Source organism: Desmodus rotundus, chromosome 1, assembly GCF_022682495.2.
Source record: "Desmodus rotundus isolate HL8 chromosome 1, HLdesRot8A.1, whole genome shotgun sequence".
In the NCBI taxonomy this organism is placed as follows: Eukaryota; Metazoa; Chordata; class Mammalia; order Chiroptera; family Phyllostomidae; genus Desmodus; species Desmodus rotundus.
In genome coordinates, this window is record NC_071387.1 from 97,841,306 (window position 1) to 97,865,629 (window position 24,324).

Genomic DNA, 24,324 nt, shown 5'->3' on the forward strand with positions numbered 1-24,324 from the left:
GGGCATGGCAGGGCACTTTCTGTGGAGTGGCAGAGACGCAGAGGAGAAGCCTGGCGGCTGCTTGTCATAGAGAGTTCGTGGCCACAGCCTTCTCTTGCAGCACCCAGGGCAAGCGCAGGCGCGCAGAGACCAGGGCATGTCCGTGCGCCAGACGGGAGGGTGCCCCTCATCACTGCGGTGTTTGGGCGCTGAGGGGCAGCCCCTCGCACTGACCAAGGCCCTGAGGCGGGCTGTGCCTTGACGCTAGATTTGGTGGGTGTTAGCATTTCCCTTACAAGTTGTGGTTTTAAGGGTATAGAGGAAAATAAAGAACAGGCTTAAAATGTTTTAAGAAGAAGAATCAGTTTTTTTCTTTTTAATATTTTATTGTATTTCATTTTAGAGAGAGGGGAAGGGAGGAAGAAAGAGAGGAAGAGAAACATCAATGCGTGGTTGCCTCTCACATGGCCCCCACTGGGGACCTGGCCTGCAACCCCGGCATGTGCCCTGACTGGGAGTAGAACTGGCGCCCCTTTGGTTTGTAGCCCGCGCTCAATCCACTGAGCCGCACCAGCCAGGGCAGGGATCAGTCTTAAAAAAAGGACAAGGTGATGCTGGGTCAGAAGCTGTTACCTCAGGACCTGCAGTCCCCAGGTGTAGCCCTAAGCACCTTCATTCTCCTTCTGCGTGAAGGGCAAAGGCCCAGGCCACTTGGCCAGGGCCTTCGTGGTGGCAAAGGGTCCACCTTGGAGCCCAGCAGCAGACGGGGGTCCTGAGGGGCCTCGGGACCTGGCGAGGTCGGGCCCTGTCCATCCAGATGGGGAGAGTCAGCATTGGCCCGAAGGTACTCTGGAGCCAAATATTAGAAAGTGGATAAACAAAAAAAGTGGGGAAGTTCTGCGGTTCCCAGAAGTAATGCTTTAACACTCTGCTATATAAGCCCCTGGACGTTTTGCACACGCACACATCAGTGCGTTCACACTTCCACCTGCCTTCAGCACCCTGTTGGCAGGTGTGTCATTTCCAAGCAGGAGCATCTGTGCACTTGCCAGGCTGCGTGTGGTGGAAGGGGGTCTGGGGCCAGCGCCCAGGGATGTGTGTTTGCTTTTAGGGGAGACCCTGTGGAGACAGCCCAGCAGCTTCAGAAGGAACACTTCCATCCTAAGCCCGTTACTCCAGGTGCCTGACCTTGATGCCGATGGGGCCCCAGATCTGCTGGTTCTCACCCAAGAGGAAAAGGAGGTATAGCACTCCTCCCGAGTCACGGCAGCCCACGCGCCACGTGGTCTCTCCCTTCTCTGCTCCGTGGCTCAGTTCAACTTCCCAGGCAGAGTTTGGGTCTGACCGCTGTCAGGGGGCTTGCCCAAGGCCCCCTGCTCTGGGGCCTGCAGACCCAGCACACTGGGGCAGCTCTGTCCCCGTCCGCAGCTCCTGGGCCTCCCCAGGAACAGGAGAGCACGTCCTGTGTGTGCCACTGTGGCATGGGTGAAGCTGTGAGGACAGGGAGGGCCTGGAGCCTGGGAGACCGCCCACTTCTCCTAGGCAGGCCACACACAGACGCCTGATACCAGACACTTACAGCGTTCTTTCCCCAAACCGGGGGGCTGTTGACCCTTTTCCTCCCATGTTTTACAGGTTAGCAGCTACCTCTATTCAGGCAGCACTGGGCACCAGATTGGCCACCGGGGCAGCCTCAGTGTGGACAAGACCAGTGGCTTCCTCCTTTACGTCACGAGGGCAGGCGCCCACTACATCCTCCTTTCCTGCGGTATGTCTCGCCTGCCGGGTCCCAGCACAGCCTCACCCGCAGAGTCCGTGCTGGTCTCAGGTGGGGGTGCGCCCTGGAGAAAGCAGGTGCGAGGAGATGGGCAGCTGTGAGGCTCGGCTCCTCGACTCCTGCTTTTATTCTAGGGATTCAGGTTAATCAATGACAAAGCCACAGCACCCCCTCCCAGGCTCAAGGAGGCACCACATGTTTCTAAAGGTGGGGCTGATGGGCACACATCCTCCTGGTCTCCTAGCAACAACCCCTGGTGACCTGAGGCTCTTCTGTGTTTTGAGTAGCAAGTTCCCTCTGTGGCCGCTCTGTGAAGGACATCTATGAAAAAGTGACCGGGAGAGACAGCCCACTAAGGAGAGACCCCAGCTGGGAGGACATGCTCAACGCCACCAAGCACGGGCTGTTTTTACACAGGTGGGCCTGGGTGGCATCACATAGGCCAGGTTGTATTCCTCAGTGCTCACAGCGGGCGGGGCTGAGGGCCCGGCGCTGGTACTGTGAGGTCACCCTGGGCTCAGACTTTGGACCTGGGCAAACGGAAGCCACATGAAAGCCAGGGAAGCCCTGACTGGTGTGGCTCAGTTGGTTAGGCATTGTCTTGCAAAGCAAAAGGTTGCCGGTTCAATTCCCAGTCGGGGCACATGCCTAGGTTGCAGGTTCCAGCCCCAGTTGGGGCGTGTATGAGACGCAGCTGATCAATGTATCTCTCTCACGCCCACGTTTCTCTCCTCTTTTTCCCTCTCTTCCCAACTCTCTCTAAAAATAAAAAATAAAATCTTTTTTTTTTTAAGAGTTTATTTTTTATAGAGAAGGGAAGGAGAAAGAGAGGGAGAGAAACATCAATGTGTGGTTGCTTCTTGTGCTCCCCCACCTGGGGCCCTTGCCAGGAACCCAGGCGTGTGCCCTGACTGGGAATAGAACTGGCCACCCTTTGGTTTGCAGGCCTGTGCTCAATCCACTGAGCCACACCAGCCAGGACAATAAATAAAATCTTAAAAAAAAAAAAAAAAAAAAAGACAGGGAAAAGTTTTCCAGCAGTGGGCTCACCCTCTCTCCATGCACAGGGAGGGTCTTGTTTGATATTCTCAAGCTAGAGAACTAAGAAATACGGGGCTGCTCGGGGGAGTCTGGTGGGCAGTGCTTGGGAAGGGTCCCTGCCCCTGGGCTCTGTGTCCAAGCTGCGCCCTCCCCGTCCCCCAGCCCTGGAGCCATCAGTCATCTGATGAACGTTCCCGGGAACGGCGGCGAGGACCTCCTCCTCGTGGGTTCGGAGGCCTGCATGCTGCTGGACGGACAGGAGCTGGCCCCCCGGTGGACCTTCGGCATAGCCCAGGTCCTCAGGTACGGGGTCTGCTCCGGGAATGCGTGCAGTTGTAAGCCGGGCACCACCAGCCCACCCCCTCAGCAACCCTGGGGACAAGGCCCCCCATGGAAGGGGGTGAGAGGGCCAGAATGCTTCTGCGAGGGGCCCATTGCCTGTCTCCTGGTGCTGCCCTGCCCAAGTTTGGCCAAGGAGAAGATGGGTGGCATACCTGTCTCCAGGTATCTCCTCACCAGAGACCCCTTGTGACTTCTCTGTCTAGAAAACCCACTCTTGGTCACTACAAACCTGACACCCTGGCTGTGGTCATTGAAAATGGAACCGGCATTGACAGACAGGTTGGCTGCACTTCCTTTTTGTGGTCTCGCCTTTGTTAGTAGCTGAGAAAAATGAGTCTGATCAGCAGGCAGGGCTGTGGCTTGGAGGCTGAGCTGGGACAAGAGAGGCCTCAGGGACATCCTAGTCAGCCCCAGGGAGCAGCTCGTCCAGGGCTGGCATAGCTGGGGGCCCACATGCCTGTGCGACCCCACCATCAGGCACCCCGTGCTGTCCTCTCCCTCCCCAGATCCTGCTCCTGGACCTCAGCACTGGGGCCGTCCTGTGGAGCCAGGCCCTTCCAGGCCTGCCTGGGCACCCCCAGTCTGCCAGCCTGCCCACCGCAGACCACCGCTCAGCCTTCTTCTTCTGGGGCCTCCACGAGCTGGTCGGTGCCAACCAGACGGTACGGGCAGAGCCCACAGCCCAGACATGCCCATGCCAGGAGCCAGAGCCAGAGCCGCAGCCGCCAGGCCAGTCTTAGGTCCCGCCTTGAGGAGCTAATCGGCTGACTGGACACAGACAGATAAATGGCAGCCATGGGAGGCTGGGTGGGGTGAGGCAGCGCCCTGGCTGTAGGGGAGGCTGCTCTGGCTGTAGGGGAGGCCTAGACGTGAGTGTGCCTCCGGGGCAGAGACAGGAATCAGGAAGAAGCGGGACGTACTGGAGAGGGCGGGGCTGAGTTCCGGGTAGAGGGTACTGAGAAGGATCAGGGTCAGGTGGGGGGAAGAGGAATGGAAGGTGGGAGTGGAGTTCAGATTGATGTTCTGGGGGACTCCAGGCGGGGACCCCAGTACACACAGCTCTGGTTGTGGTCACTGTCGGGAGTGTCTCATAAGAGATGAGCACAGCATTGCCCAGCTACCAGGCCCAGAACACTTGGGTTCTGGGCCCAGACGCAGAGAGGGCCGCGGCCCTGGTCAGCCCCGTACCGCATTGCTGGTTCCCACTGTAGGAGCCCAGAGACAGCCAGCACAGCCTGTACATGTTTCACCCCACCCTGCCCGGTGTCCTGCTGGAGCTGGCCAACATCTCTGCCAACATCGTGGCCTTCCAAGGTGAGTGCAGCCTTGGTGCAGGCCTGGGCCCCGCCCACGGGGAGGTCTGCTGAGTCTGGTCCCAAGAGCCGTGACAGCTGTGTCCTCCCCAGTGGCCCTGTTTGAGCCGGGCCGCCATGCCGCCTGCATCCTCCTCACGGGCCCAGCCAGCGCGGATGCGCCCGGCCTGGTCTCCATGGCCAAGCACAAGGTACAGGACCTCATCCTGAGCAGCCGAGTGGTTCGCCTGACGGAGGGTGTGCCCGACAGCGACCAGGCCATCAGGGACCGGCTCTCCCGCCTGCGGTACCGGAGCGAGACCTAGACGCACAGCGGCTGGAGCACGTGAGAGAGGCTCCGGCTGCTGAAAGCAAACGTCCCAAGGAGCTGGCCCTCTTCCCCTGGACCTGTGCACTGACTCCCCACTCCTGAGCCTGGCGACGCTCACCCCGGGGCTCCCCGCATCCCCAGGGACGTGGGTGGGTGAGGGGACACCCAGGCCTCTCCTGCCCAGCACGCTGTGTCCTCACACGGGTCCTCACTCCGTGCCCCACTGGGGTCACGTGCACAAGGCCAGCTGCCTTTGCTGTGGTCGCCCTGGGGGCAGAGCCCAGACCCCTCCGGTGAAGCACGCACCCCATTTCCCATCTTAGCTCGTCCCACTCCGCACTGTCCCCCTGAGATCATCAGCTCAGAGGGTGGTGGGCCCTGGGGTGGCGTCAGGGCGGCAGTGCCACTTCAGGCAGAGCCAGCCCCCAGCACTTTCTGGCATGGCTGCTGGCGCCTTGCTGTGGGGAGCCCCTTCGACCCAGCTCGTGAGGAACTCGGCTTGCAGGATGTGACAGGTGGCCCTGCTGGAGGGTACCCCGAGGCGGGTTTCCGCCCCTGAGCTGACTGCTCGTGCTGTGAATTTCCCAAGGCACTGGCCATAGGACACGCACTGGGGTCATTCTGCACCCTCTTCGTACACACTGGAGCCACTAGTCCCACTCGTCCCTGCACCCCAGGCGGAGCCAGCTCCCCTCCTTCCCGGTGCTCAGATCTCCCTGGCATTGGTGTCCCCTGATGCGGGACTCACCTCTGTGCCTTGCTACACCCCAGGGCTGCCGGGGTGCGCTGCGGCTCAGCTGCACCCAGGCAAAATAAATAAATAAACCTTGACGGCTCCGGATACCACAGGAAGGAAACGGAATAAATGGTCTTTGCACTGGCTAGAAATGCCCCGAGGGCGCACGTGCGCTGCACATCTGTGTTTGCTCCTGGCCAGGCCTCTGGGTCAAGGCGGGAAAGGTGGCTGAGGAGGGGAGGGGCCCCTGCCTGTGGTTCTCGGAGCCCCCCCCCCCACCATACACACACTCTTGCCAGAGCAGAAGCTAAGAGCCCAGAGGTCTTTTTCAGCACAGCCTCCAAGTGCCTCTCAGGTTTGAGGACCCCTTCCTGTTCACAGCAAGCTGGGAACCCAGCCCGTGGATGTGAGCGTGCGCCCACCCGGGATAAGCAGTGCGGTGGGTCCCCCAGTTCCCCTGTGTCTTCCGAGAGCTGGCCAGGGCAGGGTTGGGGGTGAGTTCTGGCAGCTGGCCAGGCAGAAGGCTTCAGTGAGATGCAACTTCCGGTACTAAAGTAATGAAGGAAACAGTTTGAGAGAATCCTGTAGTAATTTCCTGTGCATACTTAAATATGAAAAGCTGTCCCTGTGACCCCAAGCCCCCTCACACCTCCCCCCCTAAAAAGCCCCTGGGGTTTGGCAGGGCTGGGGGCTTGGGCAACGCCCAAGGATTCAGTACCAGGTTGGGGTCCCCCCCAGCCTGGGGACCAGCCTGTATAGGTCCTTGGACAGTGAGCAGGAGTTAGGGGGCTGAGCCCAGGGAACACCCTCACTGCTGGGCCTCCGGCATCCTGGACTTGTAAATGAAGCAGTGGTGCCCATGGGGGTCCATGCGTGTTCCCCGGAACTCCCTGGCCTGAGGGCGCAACCTGCCCGGGAGACAGTGGATTCGATGCCAGGAACCTGTACTGGTTTTGCACTTCCCCTGGAGTGCTGAGGCACCCCTGTCCGTCAGTGCATACGGTGTTCCTGGCGTGTCCCCCAAAACCAAATACTCCCAAGTGTGCGACCTGAGTCCAGCCTTCAGGCTGGTCTTCCCTCTGCTGTGGGCGGCCACACACAGGAACTTGTGTGGCACCGGAACTCCCCGCATTGTTACCACCTCCCTTGCCAACACCTACCTGCCTCGAGCACAGACACACGCAGTTCGGACCACAACGGAGTGCGGGTCCAGGGTCTTTTATTCCCGTGCCAGGAATGGGCATGCGCAGTCAAGCCCCGTGAGGCGGGCGGGCTGGCTGAGGGGTACAAGATGCTCTCAGCTGAGCCAGAGCTGTACCCCCAAAGGAGCAGTGTTCCTTCACCCTGAGTCTGGGGGAAGGCAGGGCCCTCCAAGGCAAGGACACCCTGCCCACCCAGGCAGGGCTGGAATGATGTGGGAGTCATCTGCACAGTTGGCATGGAAGCCATGGCCGCAAGAGACTTGAGGAGACCGGAGAGGTGCCCCTTCTTGACAGATGTGGGACGTGCCATGACAGTGAAGGTCAGGACAGCAGCTATGGGGACAGCTCTGTACTCGTTGGAAAGCTGAGCACAGCCCCAGCAAAATTCAGGGGGCTCTGTGGGGCCCCATCAGAGCCACTGGCGAAGGGGGTGGGTAATTTAGTGTTGAAGCATGCACGTCCTCCTGCTGGACACCGTCTGTGTGTCTGGCTTCCTGGTACTGGCCTGCTGATGCAACGGTTCTGGAGATGGGGTGGGCATCTAGCACCAAACTGAAGACTACATAATACCAGGGGTGTGGCCTTGGTCTGGTCTGCCCCTCTCATCCCCCCTTTCTCCAGGTGACCCAAGCTCAGCCAATGACGCCCCCTCCCTGGAAGTCGGCACCCAGATCAGTTCCTTCTGGGAATCCTGAGAGAGACCTGGGTGCCCCACAGCAAAGCCAGACCCTCCATGCCCTGGGGGTGCCCATGCTGGGGGTCTCAGCCTCTGCCAGGACCCTAGGCCAGAAAAGGGTGCTAAGAGGCGGGGCCGGTCACTTCCTCCTCCAGGCTCAGGCCCAGCTACACCTCTCCATCACCACGCCCAGGGCCGCGGGCAGCAGCTGCAGTGCCCCCCAAGGCAGAGGCGGAGGCAGGAAGCAGAGCAGGTCTGGGGCTCGAGTGTCGCGGCTTCCACATGAATGGGAACACTCTGTGGGTGAGAGGGGCCTGAGTGCAGGGCGCCCTCAAGCGTTCTGCCTGCCTCAGCTCCCGGGCACAGGGCACCACCGAGGCTCACCGTCTCTTTGTCTCCGGGGGGATCGTGGCCTCTGCAAGCAAACCTTTGTACATGTCCGACTTCAGGAACCTCGGGTAGGAGTCCTGTAAGAGATGTGGTTCAGCCCTGACGCCTTCCGCCTCCTCATGCTAGGCTTCCCCCGGCTCCAACCTGGCAGTGGGTGGTGCTGGAGGCAGCCATCCCAGACCCACCCTAATTCAGCTGACCCAGAGAGACCTGGGCCCCCATCCAGCTGGGCCACCTTTGGGACAATCACAGACAAGCAAGAGCCCAGTGCCCACGCAAGGAGGAGTGAGCCATGGGACCTGCAGCGAGGGAGCGAGGCGCCCATCTGCCCCACAGGGTGAGGGCAGGGCACAGAGCCGAGTAGAAAACAAGGCTGAGAAGAACCACACAGTGGACAACAGAATGGGAGAGGGATTACGGATCCAAGTGCTAATATTTTAAAAAGGAAAATAGAAATGTACCTTGGGAAGAGGAGGTGGAGGGGCAGGGACAGTGGCTAGATTTGTTTGAATGTACCCTGCTTTACAGTTGAATTTTGAAACTGTGTAGATATTTCACATAATTATAAAATAAAATAATATATTAGCAATCTCCAGGCATTGAGAGTAAAGTGTCACAAGTGGAGCGCGCCCCCCCCCCCCCCCCGCCCCGTGGCTGGCGGCACCCAGGCCGCACGGAATCTCAGAGCGGTTCGAGGGCCATCCGGGCTAGGATGCACACGAGGAGCTGGTCGGTGTTTCTCTTTCTTCCTCCCTTCCCCTCTCTTCATAAATAAATAAAATGCTTAAAATAAATGGATAAATAAATAGTAAAAACATTGAAACCTCATGACCTCCCCTGGCAGATGTCAGAGATCCAACTCATTATTTCGATAAGCGGTGATTAAAAGAAGGAATTAAGCACTGATTCTGCCTTTCCCATATGATCAGCACCTCGGGGCCAACAGAGAGCAGGCGAGGGGAGGCTTCCAGCTGGTGCAGGGGTGTCCAACCTTGTGGCATCTTTGGGCCACACTGGAAGAAGAAGAATTGTCTTGGGCCACACACTAAATACATTGCGACACGTAATCGCACACACAAAAATCTCATAACGTTTTAAGCAAATGTACGATTTTGTGTGGGGCCGAGTCACAGCCATCCTGAGCCCCGTGCAGCCCGCGGGCCGCGGGTTGGACCGCCCTGTAACAGAGGCAGCGGTGGGGTCAGCACATCGCAGACGGAACTGTGAGTCTAGGGAGCGACGGTCCGTGGTTGCTCAGTCACAAAAAGGGAAGCGGCCAAGCCTCGTGGACCTCCTGACAGAAGAACCCACCAAACTGAAGAAAATATTCTTGACAGAACTGAACAAATAAACAAAACTGAAAATGACTGCTGATCAAGACAAATGTGACCACCAATGTTTTGTGACTACAGGGGACAGAGAAACATGTCGAAGGTACCACAGGGACTCCACAAAATCCAGACTGTGGGAAACTGTACGGGACAAAGAACCCAGTTCCTTCAAAAGAAAAAAAATTTAGCCCTGGCTGGTGTGGCTCAGTGGATTGAGCGCTGGTCTGCGAATCAAGGGGTCGCTGGTTTGATTCCCAGTCAGGGCACATGCCTGCGTTGCAGGCCGGCTCCCCAGTTGGGGGCGCGTGAGAGGCAACCACACATTGATGTTTCTCTCCTTTCTCTCTCCATTCCCTCCTCTAAAAATAAATAAAATCTTAAAAAAAAAAAAAAAGAAAAGAAAAGAAAAAAAATTTAAAGGAAAGATGGAGCCCTGGCTGGTGTGGCTCAGTGGACTGAGTGCCGGCCTGTGAACTGAAAGGTCGCTGGTTTGACTCCCAGCCAGGGCGCACGCCTGGGTTGCAGGCCAGGTCCCCGGATGAGGAGAAGCAACCAACCTATGTCTCCCTCTCACATCGATGTTTCTCTCCCTTTCTTTCTCCCTTCCTTCCCCTCTCTCTAAAAATAAATAAATAAAATCTTAAAAAAGATAACTGCCCAGAGATGTCTACTCCCTAACCCCTAGACCCTGTGTATATGTCCCCCTGTGCGGCGAAGGGAATTTGCAGATGTGACTAAGTTAACGGTGTGGACAGAGGGAGACCGCCTGGGCTATCCAGGCGGGCCCGGTGCAATCACAGGGATCCTTGTAAGGGAAAGAGGAAGGCAAGAGGGTCAGAGAGAGATACACTGCTGCTACGTTAGTACAATATTGTATCTCAATTATAATGGAAGTTTATAAATAAACTTTTAAAACTATTTTATTTTTAGGGGAGAAAGGAGAGAGAGAGAAAGAGAAGGAGAGACGCATCAATGTGTGAGAGAGGAACATCAATTGCCTCTCGCATTTCCCCAGCTGGGGACCTGGCCCGAAACCCAGGCATGTGCCCTGACTGGGAATCGAACCTGCGACCTTTCGGTCTGCAGGCCAGCACTCAATCCACTGAGCCACACCAGCTAATGCTGTAAATTACTAAAAACTTAAATGAAAAAAAAAGATGATATGCTGCTGTCCTTGAAGGTGGAGAACGGGCAATGAGCCAAGAGTGCAGGTGCACCTGGGACGGAAAGGCTGGGGAACGGATTCTCTCCTGAAGCCTCCAGAAGGAAAGAGCCCTGCGGATACCTTGACTTCAGCCCGGCGGGTCCTGTGTCCGACTCCGGCCTCCAGAGAGTAAATGTGTGTTCCTTTAAGCCACCAAGTTTGTGGCATTTTTTTATAGCAGCAACAGGAAACTAACCCAAGAGGCAAGTGGGCAGGTATGGCCCTTGACTGGCTATTTGAGGACACGGAGGTACGACTGTTTTGGGTGTGCTGCTGGCCTCTGCCGCTGTGTGGAAAGGGAGGAGTGGTCCGCGTCCTGTGGAGGAACGTCCTGAAATACCTACACACCATGCGGCAGTCTGGGAATGGCTTTCTGGTCACGAGTGGAGGCGCCCACCTTCTTCATCAGCATGTAGATGTGCGTCTGGGCATCGTCCAGCACGTAGCGGTGCGGCCGGCGCAGGCCCTCCACGGTCAGCTCCATCGTTCGGCTGTCGACATTGACCCATCGGGCAGCGCCAGGGGCCAGGAATTGCCTTTGCGCGGGGACAGGGGGACAGCCCTGGGGTAGGTTGAGGCTCCACAAGGCCTGCCCTCCAGCCAGCCAGGCCCGCCTCTGAAACTCACCGGTACACAGAGTCCACCAGGGCAGGGACCTGGGCCTGCCCTCCATGGCGCAGCTCCTCACATGCCTCCCAGAAGCTGAGGTTCTCGGCTGGGGGGTCCAAGCGCCAGGAGGTCAGGCCCACCCCAAGCTGCAGCCAGGGCCAGTAGAAATGGGGCAGGGGGTATCCCAGCCTCCCTCACTGGGGCCTCAAACAGGATGTGGGGGCGTCTCACCACTGAACTCTTTCCTGAGAAAGTCCATGAAATGGGCGCGTCCCATAGGGTCTTCCAGGAGTTCCCGGAAGCTGAAGCCCCATCGCTCTACACGGAGCTTTGTGGGTGCGGCCACACTGAGGGGGGATGTCAGGAGCATGAGGAATGTTGTGGGGGCAGTTGGGAAGAACCCCTACAGAGCCCTCTTGCACCCTGGGCTCACCTGGACATGTTCATGGCCCAGTAGGTGCCATCACCTGTGATCCAGGGGTTGCTGGGCAGGCACCCCGACATGATGGGGTCATGCGGGCCGTGCTGGCTGCTGAACTTCAGGTACCTGGGGGTGGGGGTGGAGCCAGGGGCAGGTGCAGGGCGGGGCTGCGGGGCTATGGGTCCACAGCACTAGAGGAAAGGTCTAAGCGCTGGGCTTGGGGTCCCCCGCTGCCACCCCCTCCCACTCACGCCTCAAGGCAGATGGAGGACTTCACCCGGCTCCTGCCCAGCGCCTTCCTGCAGCGCTCGATCTGTGACATGGGGCCTGTGAGGCAGGGTCTGGGCTGGGGTCGGCCTGCCCAAGCCCCCATGTGGCCCCAGGACCTACCTCCCACTTATAGAAATCCGTGTTCTTGGTCTGCAAGAGGCCAGGAAAGCTGCAGTTAGAAGGCAGGCCTGCGCTAGGAACTGACATCCCCCCGCCCCCCGGGCCCTGCCGTGTCCCTTGGAGCCCCTCCTCTGACGGCAGGGGCTGACTTCCCAGGAAGCTTTGGGGGCCTATAGTTTGGAGGTTCCCAGAATGTTCTCAAAGTTGCCTTGAGGTTCCCCGATGATCACTATTCCATATTTTCAAATGTATTAAATCACTTTTAAAAACAGCACAGAACTTAGGAGCACTACTACGGTCACACCGGGAATCCCACTGCTGCCTGTGCTCCAGACTCAGCAGCTCAGAATCCGGCCCCCGCCCGCAGCCTCCTCGTGCGCCAGGTGGCCTTGGGACCCGCCGGCCCTTCCTACACTCCGCAGCTCTCACTGGTACGGCCGGCGGGGAGGCGGAGAACACCCGCAGGGGGCCTGTGATTTCCAATTTTTGTCTTGGCTCTCCTGGACCGACTTCATAATGGGAAATTATAAATCTGTGATCATGAGCTTATGATTTTGAAGTTAGGAAGAAGTTTTATCAATAAGGTACTAAATGTATCTGTTCTGTTTTGGTTTTCATGGGATTTGAACACGGGGCTCTGCTGCTAGAAAGCTTGGCCATTTCTGTCCTGGTGCAGTTCCTTCCGGTTCCTGAGGCCACCAGGGGTCTTGGAGAGAGGTGGCTGGTGTGGCCGGGGGAAGAGCCCCCCACCCTCCTCAGGGTCCATGGCACTTACTTTCACCCAGGGCAGCAGGTGGGAGGCAAGAGAAGATGAGAGTTAATGGGGGGGGCGCTGAGAACAGGGGACTAGGGTGAGGGGAGAATGAGACCAGAAGGGGGGCGGGGCACTGGGCGTGGCTGTGTCAAGTGCCATTTGGATGGACAGATGAATGCACAGATGGGTGGGCAGCTCCTAAGTAGACCCGTAGTGGCGGAGAGGCGAAGGGAGGTGTGTGTGCGCACGGGCTTGTGGGCGGAGTGGCAGGGGGCATGTGTGCAGGCGTGGGCAGCGGGCGGGAGGTGTGGCGTGCGTGTGTGCAGGGTCTTACCATCTGCACTCGCCTGACAATGCAGGCTCCCCGTTCCAGACCCTGCTCCAGCACGCTGGGGACCCCAGGCTGCAGAGGGGAGACTGGATGAAGTGGGAGACACAGCTCAGGTGGACTGCTGACTCTCCACCCCTAGGGCTCTGTTCCTGCCCCTCACTGGCGCCGTACACTGAAGCTCCGAGCCCGCGTGCCACCCTTTACCACAGAAACTGACACACGGGGGGACCCAGAAACCTAAGTCCTGAGTCCTGAGCCCCTGAGTCGCCTCTCTGCCCATTCCCACCCCATGGCGACCGCCCTCCCAGAGCCCCAGAGCCGCTCCGGGTTTCCTTTCCAGCACCTCGCCCTGCGCATGGCTCCTCTGGGCTCCAAGGCCGCATGTCTCCCTCGCCTGGCTTTGCCACTAAAGCGGATCCTGGCTTTCCTCTCAACACCTCCCCGTTCTTCCTCTTTTCAGCCAAGCTCACCTCCACATACCTGACAGTTCAAGCCAGAAACCTAACCACCTAACCGTCCTTCCTGAGACAGTCCCACTCACCCGAACCCACCCGTCCTGCCAGGCTGTCCTTGCACACACGTGCTGGTCTGGCCCTCTCCCTGCCGCTGCCCAGTTGGAACCCTCTCATTGCCTTGCCTGGAAGCCGGAGCTGCCTGCCCTTCCTGCTCTCCTGCACACACAGCCCTCAGCCCACAAGGCTGGCTTGGCTGCTTCTGGGCCCCACCCTCAGCACACAGCCTTGGGCCACGCCCACTCTACTTTCTCCCCCCCCCCCCCCCCCCCCCCCCCGCCTCCCCAGTCCTCACCTATCTCTAAGCTCTCAGGAGGAAGACTGAGTCATTTTCCCAAAGATAACCCCCCCACACACACATTTGATGAGGTAATCGGGCAGGGTGGTGCCCCCTGAAATCCTTTTCCTTGGGTTCTTCCCCACGGGGGCTTCCAGTCATGGTTTGCTGGGGCTGCCACTGTGGGCTCAGAAGTCTCCCCATCGCCGCACACAGGAAGGGGGCCTCACACCAGCGTCTAGGATTGCGGTTCCAGACAAGGCCTGACCCCTGGCCCAGGCCCCCAGAAGCTGCAGCTAAGCCTCGCTTTCAATGGCCTCGTCCCAAGGCCTTTCAGTCCCCCACTCAGCTTCCCCAGGCCTCTTCCTTAGACCCAGAAAGAAGCTTTTCGTCCTGCAGTCTGTGAGTGCGGGGCAGCCTTAGCTAGACCTGGTTTCATGATCCCTGGGTCCTGAAGAGCCGCAGAAGTAGGACCTGCTGTCCCCACTGGGTATATCCTTCCCACGAACCACAGTAGAGCATTTGAGGAGCACCCACTGGCCCCTGGTAGGACCTGCTGCTGGCCAAGGAGACACTCCCGCCGCACACGAGGGGCTCACCGGGGGCCTGTTCACCAGCCAGTACGTCTGCTCCTGGCACGCAATGACCAGCCTGTCCCCTTTCCTGAGCTGCTTGGCTGCCCTGGCGGGATAGGCAGAGTTGAGGGAACAGGGTGCCCACCACAGCACCTCCCCCACCCACCTCAGGCCAAGGCAGGGACAGGCAGCCAAGCCTGGGGCCGTGCTGCCCTGGTGCCGTGACTACCAGTGCCCAGCTGAGAGCCTCTGGACTGCTGGGCAGCCCGGGTTCTGTGCTCGCCGGGCTGGGGGTCTCACCGCAGCTGTTCTCTTGCCTGCATCACTACCAGGTCCCACGTGTGGCCGATTTTCCTGCGCAGCTGGTCATAGTGCTCCTGGTGGTGGTGTCAAGGTCTCCAGTGGATAAACCCTTTCCATGCCGAGCTCTAGGGCAGGGCATGGACCCTCCCACCTCCCCACTGAGACGCCACAGGGTGTGGTGTGTTTGTGCGTCTGCATCACCCCGGGGCATGGGCTGTGGGCTCCAAGGCAGCCATGAGGCCCTGGGGACAGGAGTGGGGCTTGGGTTCCTCTGGCTGGGCTCAGCCTGGGGGAGGCTCCCACCTTCTCATGGTCGGCCAGGGCCCCCTGCTTTTGGATATTCTTCTTGGCCAGGTAAATGGCTGAAAGGACAGGGGGACAGGCTGCAGAGGAGCAATCTCTGCCCCCTTCACCCCTGTGGCATCACCCAGAGGCCACCAGTCTTGGGAGCTTGTCCCAGGCTAGCCCGTCCCTCCTCACTCACCATAGTCCAGCTCAGTAGCCAGCCACAGAGTGCTTGTCCAGAAATAGGGTGTCTGGTGCCATGTGGGAACAAGGGGTGTCTGGGACCTCCTGGGCCTTCTCCACCCTAGGAGCTGCCCCTACCCTCTCAGCTCCCTTAGGAAGAGACCAGGCTGGCTGGCGGCAGGATCTACCTGAGGGTCTGCCTGTCTGCCCATGGCCTGGAGGCTCGGCTGACCACTGGGCATCTCTCTCCACCTGGAACTGAGCTCCACTCACCCCTTGGGGCCCAGTGCAGGGGCTGCCTTCCTGACTCTGAGCTCCAGGAGCCCCCACTCCAGGGAGGGGTGGGGCGGGGCCTTCCCAAGCCCAGATATGGCCACAGTCTGTGCCAGGAGGCAGGGGCAGAGATGGAGGGCAGGCCTGCCTTGGGTTGCCGCTGTGGCGGGGAAGGGCAGGCAGGGGGCCCCACCGTGACTGAGGCCACACAGGCACTGAGGGGCGGCCATGCTCTCCTCAGGCCTCACACAGCCTCCTCCTTGCACAGGAGCCTAAGGACCTGGGAAGGCTAGCAGAACCTCCGCAGGTACTGCCCCGTATGGAGGCCCTGTTGTGGCCCCAGAGAAACTGAAGTTCCCTCTCTTAACTAGACCCTTCCACCAGAAGGAAGATTCCAGCCCAGGCCTTTTGCGGAGGGGACAGTAGGCTGTGATATCACCATATTTTACCCGCACCCCAGCCCCACCCCTTCCAGAAACCCCCACTGGTCAGGCTGGGGGGTTTCCACCCGCTCGCAGCTGAGCCTGACCTGGAACCTGTAGAATGTGCCGTCGAGCTGGAGCGCGAGGCTGCAGGGCACGCGCAGCGGATACAGGTAGCCGTGCCGCAGCAGCAGGAGGCCCAGGTGCAGGGCCTCTGGGGGGCGGGGTTGGGGGAGGGGAGAGTCAAGGTGGTGAATTCTCAGCGGGAGGCAGGGTCTCTTGGGATGAGTTCCTCTTCCCCAACACACATGGCTTGGCCCTGATACTGGTAAGCCTCAGAAGGCCCGACCTCATCCGCCCTGAGACCCCAGGTCGGGTAGGGGCCAGGATGGGCAGCGGGCCCCCTTACCCTCCTCTGAGATGCAGTACTTCTGAATCAGCCACTCCACGACGTCGTTGCCTACACAGCAGAGATTGGGTGGGGGAGGCCAAGGCAGGGCCGGCTCCCCGCCCCCAACTCCCAACCCCCAGCCTCACCAGTCACCGCGTGAGGAACGACTGTGATGAGCAGTCGCTGGCTCCGCATTTTCACGCCCTGGTCGGGGTCCTGCATACTCAAGACCATCCGCTCCATCTGAGCAAAAGGGGCGTTGAGGGGCTGCCCCGCCGGCCGCCCCCACCCCGGATCCTGATCCCACGGACCTGGCCGCGGTGCCCGGATCAGTGTGCGCAGAGATTAACGTGCACAGATGGTGGGATTTCAGGCCATGCTGGTAACGGGGTGGTGGGGGGAGCGGGGTGGAGGCGAAGGCCGACCCTTCCGCCACAGCACCGGGGGCTCTGCCGCTTCAACCGGCTCCACAAAATGCCAACGCCCCCAGGCCCGCGTCCACGCCCGCGCTCACCGCACCCACTCCTCTTCTGCCCCTCCCGGTCTCAATGCCTGGAAATCCTGGGGACGGCAGGACCCCCACCTGGCACCCACCTTGCTCAGGTGAGGCATCTGTGCACGGGAGCGCCCACCAGGGTGTGCGGGTCCAGCAGCCAGGGCTACGGGGTGAAGCCGGCGGGGGTACTGGCGTCTTCGACGTCCTGCCCCGCCCCGCCCCACGCCCGAATTAACCCTCCTGGGCCTGGGCCCCAGGTCCCATTCCGGGTCTGGGAAGGGCCGGCACCAGACTGGCTACCCTCAGGAGTCTACCCTCACGTCGGGAGAAACTGAGGCCTGTGCCAAAGAGGACTTGCTGGGGGGCTGCTGGGGGGCTGCGTGCCTGTGGGAAGTGCCCTGAGGTGGGACCCAGAGATGCGGGCTTAGAGCGAGGTCTTGTGAGGGAACAGGGGCTCAGGAAGAGGGAGGGGAGCTCAGAGACGAGCTGAGGACTGGGGGAGAGGATGGGAAGTCAGGGAAGGGGGCTCTGTGAGGGAAGGGTCTCCAGGAGAGGGGACTTTTGGGGAAGGTGGGCTGGGGTGGGGGCAATGGGTCTACTGTAACTCCTGCCCCCCATGCTCACCCCATGTTGATGCCCTCAGGACGTTCGGGATGGGGTGGAGGGGTCTGTGGGGTCGGTCAGGGTGAGGGGTCTGGTTGCCCTAGAAGAGTGTGCCTGCCATTGTGTCACACCATGCGTGACATCGTGCAGATGCCACCAGGGCCATAGGACACTGCGTGCTGCTGTTCCACCTCCTCCTCCTCCACTCAAACCTAGGCCTTCGGTCCGCTGTCCCCGGCTGAAGTCAGCTCACCCGGTTTCCCTGCCCTGGCTGACTCCCCTCTGCCCACCCCAGGGTTTGTTTAGGCGTTGAGATCAGAAGCCCCTCTGTGTCCCCTTCTCAACATTCCATCTCCCTGGTGCTGTTTTAAATCAGTGCCCTATTCTCCCCGAGGACAGGGAGTGGCCTTCAGAACCCTCGGGGTCCCCAGAGCATACAGAGACCCCCACCTCACCACACTCACACAGCGCAGTCAGCGAACCCTTACACTGAGTAAGGGCCGAGTGGGCGGTGCCCCCGCCCTGTGCACAAGAACTCTGGTCTCTCTGCGCTCATGGCTGTAGCCTCTGGGGTGCAGGGCCCAGAGGCTGAGCCCCCAGGGCCAGGAGGTTCTAGGAGTCCCCTCTGCCCAGACAGAAGCTCCCCGAGGAGGAAGTAGGGGGAGGCGCGGGGGGGCTGTGGGGCCGCAGGTGCGGCCTGCACTGCCTGCTGGTAATGACAGCCTGGGGACATGGGGAGGGGGTTAGCACCTGCTTCACTGGGCACTGTCAGTCCCACCGGCCCCGCCCAGAGGGCTTCCCTAGAGAGGCCCCAGACTCCCCCCGCGCAGTGAGGGTAAGGCAGCCCTGATTGCCAGAGCAGGATGCAGTCGGGCGGGCCATTGGGACCGTGTCTGTGGCCATGTCCACAGCGGCTGTGCAGAGTCCGACTGGGCCGGAGGCGGGGAAGACAGGGTGCCGGAGCGGTACGGGCGACACGCGCGTCTCTGCGGGGCTGCGCGGGGTCCGCGGAGCGGCTGGGGGCGCGCGGCGCGGGCGCGGCGCTGGGCGCGGGGGGCGCTCCCGGCCGGGATGAGCTCACCGCAGTCGTGCCGGGGCTGAGCGCCAAGCCGGGCGGCGGCTCCTAGGCGGCTCCGCGGCGGAGCCGGACCGCCGGCCACCATGCTGGGCCTGGACGCGTGCGAGCTGGGGGCGCAGCTGTTGGAATTGCTCCGGCTGGCGCTATGCGCCCGAGGTGAGCCGGCTCGTGTGGGTCCAGGGCGGCCACGTGGGCGGGGGGTTCTGGCGAGGGATGGTTTCAGCCCGAGGCAGGGACCCGCCCCTCCCCCGTGGAAACTTTGGGGGCGCGCGGGGACCTTGTGGTTTGGTCCTCCCGGCTGGGCTCTGGCCAGGCTGGGGGGCTTCCTACAGGCTAAACACTCCCGGGGATAGGAGCCAAGAGTGGGCGGGTCTGCTCCAGACATCCTACTCCTTTGGGTGGGGCTGGGGCTCCTCCAGGGTGTGTGGCGATTCCTGAGAAGACTGAAGCGCAATGGTCAGAGAGTCAGACAAACCCTGTCCCAACACACTGTGGGAAGGGGTTAGCGACCCCTATCCCAGCCCAGCTTCGGAAGGGGCTCCAGGAGACTCTGGGAGGGGGCCCCAGAGCTTAAGCTGAGGAAAGCTAACCCACCCCCAAGGGCCGCTGTGGAAGAAACTCCTCCGACTGTGGGAAGGCGGTCAGAGCCCCCAGCCCCTGACTGAGCAGGGTGATAGGGGCCAGACGCTTCTGAGAGCATTGTGGGCGTGTGGAGAGAGGCCTCAGAGCACTGGGGGTCCCAGAGGACCATGGGGACAGGGTCTCTGTCTCAGGAAAGACTTTGGAGGTCACCACTCAATGATGGTGGTCCCCAGTCCTTGGGGATGTCCCCCATTTGGGGGTCTTCATTCCCCCCACCTTTGGCCTCAGAGTCAGGGAGGGGTCCTGGATGGATGGCTGGGCCAAAAGGCGGCAGCTGGTGCCTCCTGAAATCTCACTTGGCTCTTGTGAACCCTCACCAACCCCCAGGGGCCCTCCTGAAGGCTGTGAATGGTGCTAAGCATCTTACAGCCCGCCCCTCTCCATGAGGCCCCATGTGCCCCTGCCTCTCTGAGCTCACACCTTCTTCCCCAGTCCCACTCTTCCTCCTTCCCTGAGCCCCTGCTGGCAGGGGGAGGTACAACTGACCCGATGCGGGGCTCCAGTTTGACAAGTGAATGCCCAGGGTAGCTGGTGGCATTTGCTCACCCACCTCCCCGATCCCAGTCCTTCTGACAGACAAAGACGGGGGGCAGCTGCCACCAGATGAGGTGCTGGACGAGGCTGTGCCAGGGTACCGGGCCCCGGGGAGGAAGAGCCTCCTAGAGATCCAGCAGCTGGACCCAGACGATGAGAGCCTGGCCAAGTACAAGCGGGCGCTTCTGGGGTCCCTGCCGCTGGCTGTGGGTATGACCGGGCCCTGGATGTGGGAGGTGTGGGTGAAATTGGGGGGTGCATCCCGTAGACCTCCAATTTCTCCTCAGACCCGAGCCTGCCCAACGTGCAGGTGACCAGGCTGACGCTGATGTCTGAGCAGGCTCCAGGGCCCATGACCATGGACCTCACAGGTAACACCCCTCTGCAAACCACACACTGATCTTTGGGGTAGGGACCTTCGAACCCCACGCCAAACGCCAGTCCCCAGGCCCATCACGCACGGATACTGCCCCACTGGGGGGCCCCTGGACAGGGTCCCCGCCGCTGCAGGCATTCGCCCCTCAGCTGTGCTCTTCCCTCAGGGGAGCTGGCGGCGCTGAAACACCAGGTGTTCGTCCTGAAGGAGGGTGTTGATTACAAAGTGAAGATTACTTTTAAGGTGAGGGCAGCCATCATGGCCAGTGCCAGCCAGCCACAGGCTCGGCCTCCAAGACGGACCCCTTAACACTCTCTGTCCCTCAGGTCAATAAGGAAATTGTCAGTGGCCTCAAGTGTCTGCATCACACCTACCGCAGGGGCCTGCGAGGTGAGGGCCCTGCGAAGGGGAGGCCTGCGGGCTGGGGGGCTGGGGGCCTGGGGGCCGGTGGCATGGAGAGCAGCCCCTGATGCCCTCCCCCTCCCCCAGTGGACAAGGCCGTGCACATGGTGGGCAGTTACGGCCCAAGCACCCAGGAGTACGAGTTTGTAACTCCAGTGGAGGAGGCGCCGCGGGGCGCACTAGTGAGGGGCGCCTATGTGGTCACATCCTTCTTCACTGATGACGACAGGGCACACCACCTCTCCTGGGAGTGGGGCCTCCACATCTGCCAAGACTGGAAGAGCTGAGCGGCCACCCTCCCTGCCCTGCCCTGGGAGCTGTCTTCCCGCCTGGGGTCCTGGTTTCCTCTGCCCATCAGTCACTGCACAGGGACCCCCGAGCATTCCCCATCCCCTCTCTGTCAGTGACTAGACCCCTCATGACCTCTGCCCTGCCTCGGAACACCCCCTTCCTGGGCATGGCAGTGTGCCCTGAATAGCCCCATTAAACGCCTGTCTCAGTGCCCACGGTGTCGCCTTTGTCTACCCTCCTCCCCCGGGGGTGGGGGGAGCCTTGTGGCCTTATCTTTCCTGCGACCAGGACTGGGTGCCACGTGGCGGCTCCTGCTTGGCCCCCGGCCCCCTTATCTGCCCCCGCCCCGTGGGCCTCTGCACTGCCATGGACAGCCAGCTCCTGTCTGTGTCGTTACTGCTGCTGCTCGGGGCCTCGGGCCTATGGGGGCAGAGCCCGGCACCCGGGGGTCCCTCGGAGGAGCCCTGGAAGGAGGAGGTTCCTGAGGAGGATGGGATCTTAGTGCTGAGCAGCAGCACCCTGGGCCTGGCCCTGCGGGACCACCCTGCCCTGCTGGTGGAGTTCTGTGAGTGCGTAGGGTCAGCAGGGCCAGGGGACCCACAGGTGTACCCCAGTGTGCCCCACGCCCCACCATGCGGACTCGGTGATGGTGTGCGCATCTGAAGGAGCTTCCCTGGTGGGCACTGGGCTCCATCAGAGGGCACTTAAGGCAGAGCTCTGGGGCTGGGCTGGGGCTGGGGGTCCAGCCTGAGCAGGTGGGAGGGGAGGCGCAAGTGGGAGGGAGACACGTGGTCATTGTCCTTGTGCAGACTCTTTCTGTGAAGGGCCAGATAAAACTCCTGCCTTGCATATTCTTCTGTGGCTCTTTTACCACCTTTTACATATACGAAAGCCACTGAGCTGGCAGGCACCGACAGGCAGCAGCATATGGCAGGGAGCGCCGCCGCAGGGAGCAGCAACGGGAAGACCCTTCTCAAATGCACTGTCTGGGAGGTGCTGGCCACTGCTCCCTGCTCTGGGGGCCTTGCAGAGTCTGGCCTCTGGTGCGTGGGCGTAAAGCAGCTGGGGCTGGACTGGGGGCCCCTCCAGGAGCAGCGTACAGACAGCACACCCTCTTTGCTGGGCCTGACCTCGCGTCTGCCAGCCCTGGCTGGGCGGGAGCAGGGCTGAGGCTGGCACTGTGGAGGCTGGGGGCACTCATGGCCCTGTCCCCCAGACGCCCCGTGGTGTGCGCACTGCAAGGCACTGGCCCCGGAGTACATCAAGGCGGCTGCCCTGCTGGCAGCAGAGTCCGCCACAGCCAGGCTGGCCAAGGTGGATGGGCCTTCTGAACCAGAGCTGACTGAGGAGTTTGCTGTGACAGAGTACCCCACGCTCAAGTTCTTCCGTGACGGGAACCGCACACACCCAGAGGAGTATACTGGTATGGGGGTGGGTGTGTGTGGGGTGGAGCGGGCAGGGGCTGGGCCCGGGCTGATGGGGCTCTCCACAGGCCCCCGGGAGGCTGAGGGCATCGCTGAGTGGCTGAGGCGGCGGGTGGGTTCCAGCACCACACGCCTGGAGGATGAGGAGGGCGCCCAAGCATTGATAGATGCCCAGGACGTAGTGGTCATTGGCTTCTTCCAGGTGAGCTAGTGGCACCAGGGTACAGGCCTAGGGAGCAGGGCCTGTGGCCCCAGCTGGCCTCACAGACATGGGCCCCTTAGGACCTGCAGGACGAGGATGTGGCTACCTTCCTGGCTCTGGCCCAGGATGCTCTGGACATGACCTTTGGCCTCACCGACCGGCCGCAGCTCTTTCAGAAATTTGGCCTCACCAAAGACACCGTGGTTCTTTTTAAGAAGGTGGGTCAGGGCCAGGACAGTGGTTAGGGTCCGGGCTATGGCTCCTGCTGACCCATCTGGTGTTGTCCAGTTTGACGAGGGGCGGGCAGACTTCCCAGTGGACCAGGAGCTGGGCCTGGACCAGGATGACCTGTCCCGCTTCCTCCTCACGCACAGCATGCACCTGGTCACTGAGTACAACAGCCAGGTGAGTGGGCCGCAGGGGCACGTGCAGGAGCAGGCGTCAGGGGGTGCGAGGGGGGTGGTGGGAGCCAGCCCCCATGAGTCTGGCCTGCCTCCGCAGACGTCCCCCAAGATCTTTGCGGCCAAGATCCTCAACCACTTGCTGCTGTTCATCAACCAGACACTGGCCCCGCACCAGGAGCTGCTGGCGGGCTTCAGGGAGGCGGCGCCTCCGTTCCGGGGGCAGGTACTGGTTGGGTAGGGGGCGGGCAGTGGGGAGGCCAGTGCCTAGTGCTCACTCCCTGCTGGCAGGTGCTGTTCGTGGTGGTGGACGTGGGTGCCGACAACAACCACGTGCTACACTACTTCGGGCTCAGAGCAGAGGAGGCCCCCACCCTGCGCTTCATCAACATGGAGACCACTAAGAAGTACATGCCGGCAGACCAGGGACTGGTCACTGCCACCTCGGTAGCCGCCTTCTGCCATTCGGTCCTCGGTGGCGAGCTCAAGGTCTGTGCTGGGTGGCCCACCCAGGGTGTGGGGTGGGAACAGCAGCTCTCAGGAGAGACCCCCAACGAAGCATCTGGCCTGGTTCCCCTCAGCCCTATCTTCTGAGCCAGGAGGTCCCCCCTGACTGGGACCAGCGTCCAGTCAAGACCCTCGTGGGCAAGAATTTTGAGCAGGTGGCTTTTGACGAAACCAAGAATGTGTTTATCAAGTTCTGTGAGTGTGGAGGGCAGTGGACGGTGGGAGGTGGGCAGCAGGGGTCCAGCTGACCGTGCCAACAACCCCCCCGTCCTAGATGCCCCGTGGTGCACGCACTGCAAGGAGATGGCGCCGGCCTGGGAGGCACTGGCTGAGAAGTACAGGGACCACGCGGACATCATCGTTGCTGAGCTAGACGCCACGGCCAATGAGCTGGAAGCCTTCCCTGTGCACGGCTTCCCCACCCTCAAGTACTTCCCAGCAGGACAGGGTCAGAAGGTGAGGCAGGGCCCCACCTCCTTGCTCAGAGTCTGGAGATGGGCACGACCTTAGAGTGTGGCCTTGGGTCGGATGGGGTCTCGGCGAAGGTGGGGCCTTAGGTGGTGGAGTGTGGGGTGGGTGTGGCCTGGCCAGGGCATGGGCTGGGAAGACTTGGCATATCCTCCAGACCCCCCTGTGCCTCCTCAGGTGATTGACTACAGAGGCGCCAGGGACCTGGAGACCCTCTCCAAGTTCCTGGACAATGGGGGCAAGCTTCCTGAAGAGGAGCCCACCGAGGAGCCCTTAGCCCCCTTCCCGGTGAGTGCCTCTACCCCAGGGTTCCAGGCTCTTGGACAAGTCTTCGGATGGGTGGTTATGGGACTGACTAGGCAGGGTTGGGCTGGAAGCTGCACCTCTGTGACCCTTTCCAGGAGACGGTAGCCAATTCCACCACCATGGAGCCCAAGGAGGAGCTGTAGCCACCCCATCAGTGCTACGGAGCCGCCTCCTCGGGTACCCGAGAAGTTGGGGGCACTGAATAAAGAGTTTTAGTCCTGCACTGTGTGTGGTTCCTGAGCACAGCTGGCCCCCAGCCCTTGGCTTTGGCCAAATCCCAGCCTCTCGGGGTTCCATGTTGGATGCAGCCTAGACCTTACTCCCAGCCCTCCTCGGCGGATCCCTGGCTCAGGTGTGAGTCTAGGTCCCCACCTGGGCAGGAATGTGGGATATGATGTTGCTGCCAGCTTTGGCCCCTCCCTCTCCAGCGCTCTGCCATCGTGACTCCACAAGACACCCCATCCCCCAGACCTCTGGACGCCAGTGTGACCTTACTGCTGAGGCCTGACATGCAGTGCACAGAGCAGGCCAGGACAGAGGAGACGGGCCACCTGTGCCAGAAGCTGG

The 24,324-nt window shown here is 61.0% G+C and overlaps 4 protein-coding genes across 10 annotated transcripts in view; 3 read left to right on the forward strand and 1 right to left on the reverse strand.

The window, feature by feature from the left end:
- The window catches only part of FAM234A (family with sequence similarity 234 member A), a 25,472-nt gene extending 18,780 nt beyond the window's left edge, over positions 1-6,692 (forward strand). For both annotated transcript variants that reach the window (XM_024553121.3, XM_045189670.3), the window contains exons 6-13: positions 1,091-1,221; positions 1,615-1,747; positions 2,044-2,173; positions 2,960-3,100; positions 3,343-3,418; positions 3,646-3,801; positions 4,351-4,453; positions 4,546-6,692. In XM_024553121.3, the coding sequence (XP_024408889.2) occupies positions 1,091-1,221; positions 1,615-1,747; positions 2,044-2,173; positions 2,960-3,100; positions 3,343-3,418; positions 3,646-3,801; positions 4,351-4,453; positions 4,546-4,757 (1,082 nt within the window). In that variant the 3' untranslated portion in view covers positions 4,758-6,692. The remainder of the gene's footprint in view (positions 1-1,090; positions 1,222-1,614; positions 1,748-2,043; positions 2,174-2,959; positions 3,101-3,342; positions 3,419-3,645; positions 3,802-4,350; positions 4,454-4,545) is intronic.
- Positions 6,686-16,808, reverse strand: RGS11 (regulator of G protein signaling 11). Of its 3 annotated transcripts, none has more exons than XM_045189671.2 (17): positions 16,622-16,808; positions 16,174-16,270; positions 16,046-16,096; positions 15,744-15,850; positions 14,958-15,009; positions 14,777-14,835; positions 14,471-14,547; positions 14,195-14,276; positions 12,810-12,878; positions 11,722-11,745; positions 11,583-11,644; positions 11,344-11,457; positions 11,142-11,257; positions 10,929-11,016; positions 10,699-10,837; positions 7,761-7,843; positions 6,686-7,673 (listed from the first exon to the last, which is right to left on the reverse strand). In XM_045189671.2, the coding sequence occupies exons 1-17, from the start codon at positions 16,637-16,639 to the stop codon at positions 7,544-7,546; spliced, it is 1,368 nt and encodes a 455-aa protein (XP_045045606.2). In that variant the 5' UTR covers positions 16,640-16,808; the 3' UTR covers positions 6,686-7,543. The 3 variants fall into 3 exon arrangements, with proteins under 3 accessions (XP_045045606.2, XP_053783398.1, XP_053783399.1); XM_053927423.1 differs by having other exon boundaries at positions 12,810-12,892; positions 14,195-14,271; positions 16,622-16,705; XM_053927424.2 differs by lacking the exon at positions 6,686-7,673 and having other exon boundaries at positions 10,642-10,837; positions 12,810-12,892; positions 14,195-14,271; positions 16,622-16,708.
- On the forward strand, positions 16,260-20,660 carry ARHGDIG (Rho GDP dissociation inhibitor gamma). 4 transcript variants are annotated; one of them, XM_053927436.2, is made up of 7 exons: positions 16,260-16,388; positions 16,518-16,630; positions 19,411-19,590; positions 19,668-19,751; positions 19,923-19,999; positions 20,083-20,146; positions 20,246-20,660. In XM_053927436.2, exons 2-7 carry the CDS (start codon positions 16,576-16,578, stop codon positions 20,443-20,445), a joined length of 660 nt encoding a protein of 219 aa, XP_053783411.1. In that variant the 5' UTR covers positions 16,260-16,388; positions 16,518-16,575; the 3' UTR covers positions 20,446-20,660. The 4 variants fall into 4 exon arrangements, with proteins under 4 accessions (XP_053783411.1, XP_045045607.1, XP_045045608.1 ...); XM_045189672.3 differs by lacking the exon at positions 16,260-16,388 and having other exon boundaries at positions 16,444-16,630; XM_045189673.3 differs by lacking the exons at positions 16,260-16,388; positions 16,518-16,630 and adding an exon at positions 17,921-18,360 and having other exon boundaries at positions 20,388-20,660.
- Positions 20,661-20,793: 133 nt separating this feature from the next.
- Positions 20,794-23,978, forward strand: PDIA2 (protein disulfide isomerase family A member 2). The gene is made up of 11 exons (XM_024553454.3): positions 20,794-21,014; positions 21,666-21,872; positions 21,942-22,075; positions 22,156-22,293; positions 22,364-22,480; positions 22,577-22,702; positions 22,768-22,965; positions 23,058-23,178; positions 23,258-23,439; positions 23,629-23,739; positions 23,853-23,978. Exons 1-11 carry the CDS (start codon positions 20,816-20,818, stop codon positions 23,898-23,900), a joined length of 1,581 nt encoding a protein of 526 aa, XP_024409222.1. The 5' UTR covers positions 20,794-20,815; the 3' UTR covers positions 23,901-23,978.
- Positions 23,979-24,324: the final 346 nt, after the last annotated feature.